Genomic DNA, 11,455 nt, shown 5'->3' on the forward strand with positions numbered 1-11,455 from the left:
TTACTCATTAAGGAAAAAAGAAGCCAAACCAAACTCACTGCCATCAAGTCATTTCCGACTCATAGTGACCCCTCCTTGGGTTTCCAAGGCAGTATCACTATGGGACTAGATTGCCCAATCTTCCTTCTGAAGAGTGGCTGGTGGGTTTGAACTACCAGCCTTTTGGTTAGCAGTCAAGTGCCTTAGGCACTATGCCACCAGAGCTCCTTTATTACTCATCAGGCAAATGTCAATTAAAACCACAATGAAGCATCATTATGCATCTTAAATGCCTAAAATATCAAAGATTAACAATACCAGGTGTTCATTAGGATGTAGAGTGGTTGGAATTCTCATGTATTATTAAAATAAACAAAAACCAAACTCACTGCCATTGAGAGTAGATTGCTCAGCCTTCCTTCTGCAGAGTGGCTGGTGAATTTGAACCACCAACATACTAGTAGGAATAAAAAAATGTATAACAACTTTACTAAACCCATTGCTGTTGAGTAGATTTCGACTCACAGCAACCTTCTAGGACAGAGTAGAACTGCCCAGTAGGGTTTCCAAGGCTGTGAATCTTTACAGAAGCAGACTGTCTTTCTCCTACAGAGAGTGGTTGGTGGGTTCAAACCACCAACATTTTGTTAGCCAAATTCTTTAACCACCAAACCTCCCCAACAACTTTACTTGTAAAGAAAATAAAAACAACTCGAGAAACTGCAAACTGTTTTCCAAAGCCAAATATATATTTATTGTATACCAAAAATTCTACTCCTAGGTATTTTACCATGAAAAATGAAAAAATATATATCTACACAAAGACTTGCCCATGAATGTTCATAACAACATTATTCATGATAGCCCAACACTGAACACAACCCAAGTGATCATCAACTGATGAATTGATAAATAATTTGTATTATTTCCACACTATGGAATACTACTCAGCAATAAAAAAGAGTGAAAAATTGATATAAAAGTATGAGTGAATCTTAGAAACGATATGCTGAATGAAAGAAGTCAAACACAATAGACTATAAAACCACATAGAAACCAGACCAGTGCTTTCCTGGGGCTGGAGAAAAGGATTAACTGCAGGTTAGCAACTTTTTTGGATGGTGGAAAGTTCTATGTTCTTGATTTTGGTGGTGGTTATACAATTGTATACAGTAGCAAAACTATCAAACTGTACACTTGAAATATATCACATTTGTTTTGTATAAATTATACACCTACTCCTCATTTATCCGCTATCTTGTTACAAGACATTTTTACATTTATGACAATAGTTTAAAAAAAAAAAAAAAATCTGTTTTTCCACCTTAAGGAGCCAGGGGAAGAGGAGAAGGAAGAGGGTCAGGTTTGTGAGTAGGAATCTAGGTTGCCTGGGCTGCCTGGGTTTTGTATTAGACAGAAGAGCTGGGCTGGGCCCGCAGCAAGCACAGGCTTGGGAAGGTGGTTCATGGGAGATGAGGGAGGAGAGCGGTGAGGCCACAAGGAAGCAGCAGTAGACTGCACTGCAGGAGTTGGGCAGGAACCTCAGATGTCTCTTCCAAAGAGGCCTCTCTGCCACTTCCTCAGCTTCTGCCTGGCCCAGGTAGCTGGGCCTCACCTGCCTTCTTGCCCAGAAACTTCCCAACGCCTAAGCCCTTCTCCAGGGCTGGTGGAGGAGTGAGGCACTGGGTCTGTGTAGAAGCCTGGAGTGTGGTCACATAATAGTGAACCCCTGCTTTTCCCCCCGAGTTGGCAGGAAATCCCTGACCACCAACACCAACACCTCCATCCCCTGCAGGGTCCTTGATGATGGGGAAGGTATTGTGGGGAAAGGGGACCCTCCGCACCACACACATCTGAAGACAAGACGGGCCAGTGAGGGATGGGAGTGGGGGATGCTGGTGCCAAAGAGAGGGAATGACTGCAACTAAAGGTAATGCCAGTTTTCCTCATAGACCTCATCTTTGGAACCTAACCATGTCAGTAAGTGAAGAGTGAATATATGTAAATAAAACTGGAGATTAAAAAAAAAAAAAAAAAATCACTGCTGTCAGTGGGTTTCCCAGGTGGTATCACTATGGAAGTAAATTGCCCAACCGTCCTTCTGAAGAGTGGCTGGTGGGTTTGAACTGCCAGCCTTCTAGTTAGCAGTCAAATGTCTTAGGCACTACACCACCAGAGCTCCTAAAACTGGAGATAGAGGAGAGTAAAATACATATAGGGGAAAGACTAGAAGAAAATACCATGAAATTTTGTTACTGATTGTATTTTGGAGAAATATGTATATTATTTCTGATTATATTATTTCAATAATAAGTGAAGCTTAGGACTTAACTAAATAATGTAAGTTACAGATGAGAAATACTATTTTTATTCAAAATGAGTAGAGTAAGCTATAGAGTTAAACAGTGTTTTATGTTGTTGTTGTTGCTATGTGCCGTCAAGTTGGACCCGACTCCTAACAACCCCTCCTTGGGTTTCTGAGGCAGTATCGCTACGGAAGTAGATTGCCCCATCTTCCTTCCAAGGAGTGGCTGGTGGGTTTGAACTGCCAGCCTCTGGTTGGCAGTCAAGTGCCTTAGGCACTATGCTACCAGAGCTCCCAACAGTGTTTCATGGGATGCTTAAAATTTTTGTTGAGAGCCTCATATAAAACAAGGTAAGCATATAACTTTTTAAAAAGTACAGTACTCATTTTGTAGTAAGCATAGAAATGTGTTTTAGACACATGATAATGCATACATGTTTCCGCACATTGAGATTGAGACTTTAAGACACTCTACTGTAGGTGTCTAGTAGGTGTCCTAAATACACATTTTTTTAAATGGTTGAATTTGTGTTGTGAAATTTAATAAACAATACTCGTTTCAGGAAACTCATTATCTGCAATATTAGAAGGAGAAGCACGATTGACTTTCTTGAATAGAGGTGAAGATTATGTAATGACAATGCCATATGCTCATTGTAAAGGTAAATAGTTTCCTTATTTGAATTAGATGTTTCTTAAACCTTTTAAAATATACTTTATGGTCATAAATTGTTGTATATTGAGATTGATAGATTCTGCCCTGTATTTTGTTTGAAAATATACTTAGTTTACACTTAAGATTATTGCTATTAGATGCTGAATATTTCTTTGTTGAATTAGTTCACCCATAATAGACTTTTATGATATATACTTTAGTCTGAAAATACTGATTTACAGTGTTGGAATTTCTTTTCATTTGCTTAATATGCAGGCTTTGAAATTTACTGAAACTGCTCATTATTTCAGAATCCTTAAAAGTGATTTCCATCTTTTTGTACCCTCTGTTTTTAAATGTTAACTTAGTGCTTTTCAGTTTTCCAAGTCCTTTTAAATTTTCTCATAATCAGTTGACAATTTCTTAAAAGTTATTTAATGATGCTTTCAACCTATTATTTAGAATACAAATAAAATATCAAATAATAACTGTCATTAACTATGGGAGCTCTGGTGGCATAGTGCCTAAGGCATTTTTGACTGCTAACCAGAATGACTGCTAACCAGAAGTCTGGTGGTTCAAATCCACCAGCCACTCCTTGGAAGGAAGATTGGACAACTTACTTCCATAGTGATACCACTTTGGAAACCCAAGGAGGGGTCACTAAGAGTCAGATCCTACTCCATGGCAGTGTGTTGCTTTGCATACTATGTACAAGAATAGCTAACTTGTAGCCTTGAGCTACACAATTCTTAGAGCTTCTTGTGTGGTTCTTGAAATAGGCATGAAATGAAATATATGAAATTGTGAATCAGATTGGTAAGAATATAAACTTTTAAATTTTATTCATTTGGGATAAATAAATTCATTTGCAGTGTAGACACCCATGCTGTACCCAACTAGCAATAGGGAAAAATGTTTTCACAGCAGTGTTTTTATTGCATTAAAAAGAAGAGATTATAACCCTTTTTTAATCAGAGTTAGAAGTAACTATTAATAATTATCCATAATTAAGGTTCCCTTAACAGCTTAATCCAACAGTGCACATACACACCACCTGTTCAACCAGAATTTCTCCAACATTTAACCACAAAATCTGTTTTGGGAGCTGTTTGATTGATTTGCATCCACAGCATCCTATAGAACTAACTTTATATTACCTATTTTTATTGGTGAGACAGAATGCCTTTGAGTTATAAACATCTCCTGGAAGGGAGTTAGATTACAAAGATCTGCTTGTTAGTAGCTAGTTTCCTTCTCTCTTCAACCTTTGTCTCCCCCTCCCCCCTTTAGGAATTCTTTATGGCACAATGACACTGGAGCTTGGGGGAACAGTCAATATTACATGTCAAAAAACTGGATACAGTGCAATACTTGAATTCAAACTAAAGGTTAGTAGACAATGATAGGAGGTATCACCTAATTAAAGGGAAACCGTGCTATTAATATTGAGCAAAGCGCATAACTTAGTTCCTAATTAGGGACTAACTAGAAACACAGAATTTATGTATGGTAAAGGATATAAGGAATGGGAGCAAGCCTGGGTGAATATCTTTTGAGACAGCTGCCTTAGAATTCAAATCAACACAAAGCTATCATTTTTGCTTTTAATTTTAAATAATAAACTATTGGTATTATAAAAGGAAATGAGATTTAAAAAGTGTTTTGATTGAAGTTTCTCAGTAAATGAAAGCATTGCTTTATAAAATACCAGAAATCATGAATTGAGTTTGAGATGTGTTTTATTAGTTTTATTTAAGAGTTTTATTAGTTACTATTTCTGCATAACAAATTTCTCTAAAAACTTGTAAGCTTTACAACCATGTTATGATCCTCATAGGTTCTCTGGGTCAGGAATATGAATAGGGCATATTGAGGATGGTTTGTCTCTGCTGCATAATGCCTGGAGAGAACACATTGGGGGGCTGGTTATCATTTGAAGACTCACCACTTACATGTCTGGTGCTTGGGCTGGGATGACTCAAAGACTAAAACTACTGACCTGCACACAGCATAGTGGCCTCAGGATAGTCAAACTTTTTGCATGGTAGCTCAGGGCTCCAAGTTTAAGTGTTCTAGTGAGCATGATGAAAGCTGCATCACACACATTTCATGACCTATCCTTTGAAGTCACGTATACTTCCACCATCCTTTATTGATTGAAGAGTCATAGTCTACCCAGATTCCAGGAGAAGGGATAATGAATGGCAAGGTCTTATTGAGGAATAAATAGCACATGGGCTGCAGGTGGGAGCAGGGATATTCTTGAAGCTGTCTTTGAAAAAGACTGCCTGCCTTAGAACGAAAAAAGAGAAATCTGAGACCTCTCCATAGTGCTAATTGTTGCTGTGGAACACAGTACATTATGTTCAGAGAAAAATGTCTGTGAACTATTTAGTACTTATTGCTTGAATTGCGTCTGTGTCAATACCCAGCAGATCAGCAACTTTGCTCTGACAAAAAAGATCTCTTTAAAGTATTTGATGCAAGGCCTTTTGTTTGGTATTTTTTTAATTTTAGCAAACCACTTTTTAATCTTAGCAAATCTTTGCAAATCAGTGCTTTAGAATCATGACTAAAGAGGTCTTGAGTAAATGATGCCTTTAAGGATTAGATTGAAGCATCAAAATTTTGTCTTTAAGGAGAATCATCAGTAAGGTAATATAGTAATTCAAAATGCCTTTCTTCTATTTTTTGACAGGTTTTTATTTATTTAGGTTGGGTATCATTTACGTTGTTCTGTTTAGAAGGAAGGTTACTCTTTCTTTCAGTAGATCAGTTAAATAATTTACTGAGATCTTATTGCTTACTGGATTGCCACATTGATAGGGCATGATCTTAAGAGTCAGGAGAGAGCACAGTATAGAGAAGGCCCAGGACATGAGTCAGTTACGTCAATGTGGTTTTTCTCAGTGTGCTTACTTATTAGGACTATACATAGTCTGTTTTTATTTATTTTTCCACAGAAACAAACTTATATTTCCTCTTACTTAACATTTCTGACAGAATTTGGATTTATATTTCATCATTTGTGCACTATATGTAATGAGCACTATAACTGTAAAATTACTTTTTTTTTTGTTTGTCTCCATTATACATAAATATAAATTAAAGTTAAAATACCTTTTTAACATTTTGTTTTTTAAAAGCCATTTCTAGGTAGTAGTGATTGTGTTAATCAAATATCAGGGAAACTTAAATTGGGGAAAGAAGTCCTCGCTACTCTGGAAGGTCATTGGGTAAGTATTTTTATATATTAGCTTTTCAAAACTGATTTTATTCTGTGAAAAACAAAATAAAAATTACATTTTAAAATTAAAAGCATACTTATTCCATTGCTAAAAGCATAATTTTTCAACAGAAGCTTCAGCTTAATAATGAGTACTTTGGTATTGATGTTATTTTAAAATACTTAAGTTTTCTATGATATTTTTTCTTTTCAAAACAATTAAAATGTTTAATACTTACATATCACTTAGTTATGTGCTGTATTGTTCAGAAACTACTCATATTAACTCATTTAGTGCAACCTATGAGTACTATTATCATCATCCCCATTTTATAAAGAGGGAAACTAAGGCACAGAAAGTTAAAAAAAAAAAAAAATTGCTCGAAGTAAATGATGGAGCCAGAATTCCAGCCCACACACTCTAGCTTCAGGGTCTGTACTCTTAACCATGGCACTATGCTGCTGCTTATTTAGAAGGAAAGAGGCATAGTTCGTGTGGAGTTCCGTTTCCTCTTGAGAAACATGGAAAAGGAATAGTGGTATATGAGAACAATGGCTTTGGTTGACTTCTCTTCTGACCTAATTTAATATGTAATTTTATAAAGAGGATCTTAAATAAATAAAAAGTATTATGATTCTATCTAGCTGCACCCTCACTGGGAGCATTGAGTATGTGCTATTTTCTGATAATGATAATACTGAGGAAATGAGAAATATGATAAGAAAATGGAAGTAGATCTAGAGACTCAGTCAAGAGGTCAGATACAATCTCTAAAATTTTTGTTAACTGACTTACATCTGAATGTCATTTGAGGAAAAGGTATAACTGGTTTTTTTTTTCTTTTAATGAAATTTCTAAGATTATGCTCAAATTTTTAATGCTAGGAATGTTTCTTTAAAGTTGTTCTATCCATATATAAAGTACATAAATAGTAAACAGAATCTCGTTCTATCTGCACCAAATACTATATGCTCCACTTTGATAGTTAAAGGATGGCTTTTGAGACTTTGTATGTAATTGTCTAAAATTTATTTACATGTAACTTGTGAAATCTTATGAACTTTTGATGTATTCAGGCAATTTTTTTTTAAGTTGAGTTTAATTTTAAGGGATATTATTATCAAAATGACAAGAAATTTGGGGCTTTGGGAAAAGAATGAGTTACACTTCTTTTAGAGAAATGTTTAACTCCAGGTAATTTGGTAGCAGAAAGATTCATTTCTTTTATTTTTATATTATTATACATCTAATCCTTTTCTAAATATAATTCTTTATGTTAACTTTTAATTTCCTTGCATATAGGATAGTGAAGTTTTTATTAATGACAAAAAGACTGATAATTCAGAGGTTTTCTGGAATCCAACACCTGACATTAAGCAACGGAGATTAATAAGGCACACTGTAAAATTTGAAGAGCAGGAAGATTTTGAATCAGAGAAGTAAGTATACCATTTTTTCAGGTGACTGCCTGAAGATCAAAGTTGCTGTTGCTGGGGTGTTATGTGTCGTCGAGTCGTCTCTGACTCGTAGCGACCTTATGTACAACAGAATGAAAAACACTGCCTGGTCCTGTGCCAGCCTCACAATCCCTAAACCTGAGCCCCTTGCCGTACCACCTTGTCAATCCATCTTACTGAGGACCTTCCCCTCTTTCCCTAACCCTCCACTTCACCAAGCATGACACCCTTCTCCAGAGAATGGTCCTTTCTGACAACATGACCTAAGGAGGTGAGACAAAGTCTCACATTCCAGCAGCACTTCTTTCAGGACAGATCTGTGAGTCCATGGTACTTTCAGCATTCTTTGCCAACACCACAACTCAAAAGCATCAACTTTTCTTTGGTCTCCCTTATTCATTGTCCAGCTCCCACATGCATGTGAAAAAATGGAATAAAAAAAACTCACTGCTGTCGAGTCAGGTGTGACTCGTAGCAACCCCTCCTTGGATTTCCAAGGCATTATCACTACTGAAGTAGATTGCCCACTCTTCCTTCTGAGGAGTTTGAACTGCCAGCCTTCTGATTAGCAGTCAAATGTCTTAGGCATTATACCACCAGAGCTCCTTTGAAAATACCATGGCTTGGGTTAGGCTCATCTTAGTCTTCAAGGAGATATCTTTCCTCTTCAGTACTTGAGAGAGGTCTTTTGCAACAGAATTGCCCAATGCAATACATCTTTTGATGTATTGACTGCTGCCTCCATTGGCATTGATTGTTATTGATTACTGCCTCCATTGGCATTGATTATAGAACCAAATAATATGAAGTCTTTGACAACTTCAGTCTTTTCTTCATTTATTATGATGCCGCTTGTCAGTCCAGTTGTGAGGATTTTTGGTTTTTTTTATATTGAGGTGTAATCCATCCTGCAGACTGTAGTCTGTAATCTTCATCAGTAAGTGCACCAAGTCATCCTCACTTTCAGCAAGCATAGTTGTGTTGTCTGCTTATCTCAGGTTATTAATGAGCCTTCCTCCAATCCTGATGCCATGTTCTTCTTCATGTAGTCCAGCTTCTCGGCTTATTTGCTCAGCATATAGATTGAATAAGTATAGAGAAAGGATACAACCCTGACACACTCCCTTCCTGATTTTAAACCATGCAGTAACCCCTTGTTCTGTTCAAATGACAGCCTCCTGGTCAATGTACAGGTTCCTCATGAGAACAATGAAGTGTGTTCTAGAATTCCCATTCCTGTCAACGTTATCCAGAATTCGTTATGATGCACACACTCGAATGCCTTTACATAGTCAATAAAACTCAAATAAACATCTTTCTGATATTCTTTGCTTTGAGCCAAGATCCATCTGGCATCAGCTATAATTTCCTTCGCTCCACATCCCCTTCTAAATCCAGCTGACATTTCTGGAAGTTCTCTGACAATATACTGCTGCAACCATTTTTGAATTATCTTCAGTAAGATTTTACTTGTGTGTGAAATTAATGATATTGTTCAATAATTTCCATATTCTGTGGGATCATCTTTCTTTGGAATGGGTACTACTATGGATCTCTTCCAGTCAGTTGGCCAGGTAGCTGTCTTCCAAATCTCTTGGCATAGCTGAATGAGTGCCTCCATAATGGCGTTGGTTTGTTGAAAATATCTCAATAGGTATTCTGTTGGTTCTTGGAGCCTTGTTTTCACCAATTCCTTCAGCGCAGCTTCAACTTCTTCCTACAATACCATTAATTCCTGATCATATGCCATCTCCTGCAATGGATGATCATCTACCAATTCTTTTTGGTATAGTGGCTCTGTATTCCATCTATCTTCTTTTGATGTTTCCTGCATCATTCAGCATATTGCCCATGGAATCTTTCAGTAATGCAATTTGAGGCTTAAATTTTTTCCTGAGTTCTTTCAGCTTGAGAAACTCCAACTCTTTGCGCATTTCATTATAGTAATTGACATTGTCTTCTTGATCTGCTCTTTGAAATCTTCTGTTCAGCTCTTTTATCCAGTCCATTCTTCCATTTGCTTTAGCTACTTTCCATTCAAAGAGAAGTTTCAGAATCTTTTCTGACATCCATTTTGGTATTTTCTTCTTTTCTTGTCTTTTTAATGATCTTTTGCTTTCTTCATGGATGATGTTCCTGATGTCATCCCACAATTCTTCTGGTTTTTGGTCATTGGTGTTCAATGCGTCAAGTCTATTCTTTAGATGGTCTCTAAATTCAGGAGGGATATAATCAAGGTCGTATTTTGGCTCTTGTGAACTTGTTTTAATTGTATTCAGCTTCAACTTGAATTTGCATATGAGCACTTGATGGTCTGTTCCACAGTCAGCTCCTGGCTTTGTTTTGGCTGAAGATACTGAGCTTCTCCATCACCTCTTGCCACAGATGTAGTTGATCTGATTCCTGTGTACTCTGTCTGGCGAAGTCCACGTGTATAGCTGCCATTTGTGTTGTTGATAAAAGGTATTTGCAATGAGTAAATTGGTGGCCTTGCAAAATTCTATCATGTGATCTCCGGCGTCATTTCTACCAAGGCCATATTTTCCAGCTACCGGTGATCCTTCTTGGTTTCCAACTTCTGCATTCCAATCGCCAGTGATAATTAAAACATAATGATTGCATGTTCAGTCAATTTGAGACTGGAGAAGTTGGTAAAAATCTTCAATTTCCTCATCTTTGGCTTGGTGATTGGTACATAAATTTGAATAATAGTAATATTAACTGGTCCTCTTCATAGGCATATGGATATTATCCTATCACTGACAGCATTTTACTTCAAAATAGATTTTGAAACATTCTTTGTGATGATGGCTAAAGAATATTTTTTTTAAATTCTGTAATATTATGGTTACTTGTCTCTGTCTTTAGTTATATATGAATCCAACAAAATAATGTATTGTTTGTGGGATATGACAGGATTTCACTTTGTTACACATGAATGTGAAATACAAAACAAGTCATCCTGCTTTTCTGCAGCTCAAAAGCAAAATTTCCCCATATTTCCTTTTTCTTCTCATCTGTTCCAGAGCCTGTTGTTTGAAAAATTATAGCACAAAATTATAGGACTTATTAATGACTCTTGGTTTCTATGTGGCATCTGTTTTCTAACCTGGCTTGTGCATGTAGGATTCTAAGTGAAGGAAGTGATACTGAGCCTCTTTTTTGTTATGTTCTCTAAAACTCAGTGATTATGCCACTGCATTTGCTGGCTTCTTAAAGGACTTAACATTAACTGCGTAATAATTAAGGCCATAATTTCTCTTCTTACAGTCATGAAATTCTTGCTAGACAAAACATTTATACTGAAAATATTATATACACGTTACCCAGTTTTATCCATACTATCTCTCTTTGTGTTAGGAGAAGGGTGCTTCTGTGTGAAAGACACTATCCTAGGTACTTTACATACATTATGCAGGTTATTCCTTGCTACTTCCCACCACATGGGTACCATTCTTACTCATGGTGACTCAGTCAATGTGTACTTTCCCTTCTCCACACAAAATTGTGATTGTCAAAGATGGAAGAATATGGATGCACCAGTTCTAAAAATTCTGTTTCGGCCCAAACCACACGATGCTCCCCATCCAGAGCTAAGCCTTGCCTGGGTATAGAAAACAACCTTTTGTGATGTGAGTATAAATGATAGCAGTTGTTAAATTATTTTAATCATTGCTGCATTCATTAGGCTGTTTTACATTTCTAAGATTTGACTTTTCATAAAACCTATTTACTGCTCTCTTACTGAAGATAATTCAGAAACGTTTGCAGCAGTATATTGATAGAGAACTTCCAGAGGTTCAAGCCGGATTCAGAAGAGGACGTGGAA

The 11,455-nt window shown here is 36.7% G+C and overlaps 1 protein-coding gene across 1 annotated transcript in view; it reads left to right on the forward strand.

Annotated features, from left to right (window-relative positions):
- Window positions 1-11,455, forward strand: part of OSBPL8 (oxysterol binding protein like 8) — an 89,147-nt gene that overhangs the window by 66,269 nt on the left and 11,423 nt on the right. The window contains exons 13-16 of the mRNA XM_042781874.1: window positions 2,848-2,946; window positions 4,233-4,330; window positions 6,089-6,178; window positions 7,472-7,608. Coding sequence (XP_042637808.1) covers window positions 2,848-2,946; window positions 4,233-4,330; window positions 6,089-6,178; window positions 7,472-7,608 — 424 coding nt within the window. The remainder of the gene's footprint in view (window positions 1-2,847; window positions 2,947-4,232; window positions 4,331-6,088; window positions 6,179-7,471; window positions 7,609-11,455) is intronic.

Source organism: Orycteropus afer, unplaced genomic scaffold (genome assembly GCF_000298275.1).
Source record: "Orycteropus afer afer isolate SDZICR_OR568_19922 unplaced genomic scaffold, OryAfe1.0 scaffold00190, whole genome shotgun sequence".
NCBI classification, from domain to species: domain Eukaryota; kingdom Metazoa; phylum Chordata; class Mammalia; order Tubulidentata; family Orycteropodidae; genus Orycteropus; species Orycteropus afer.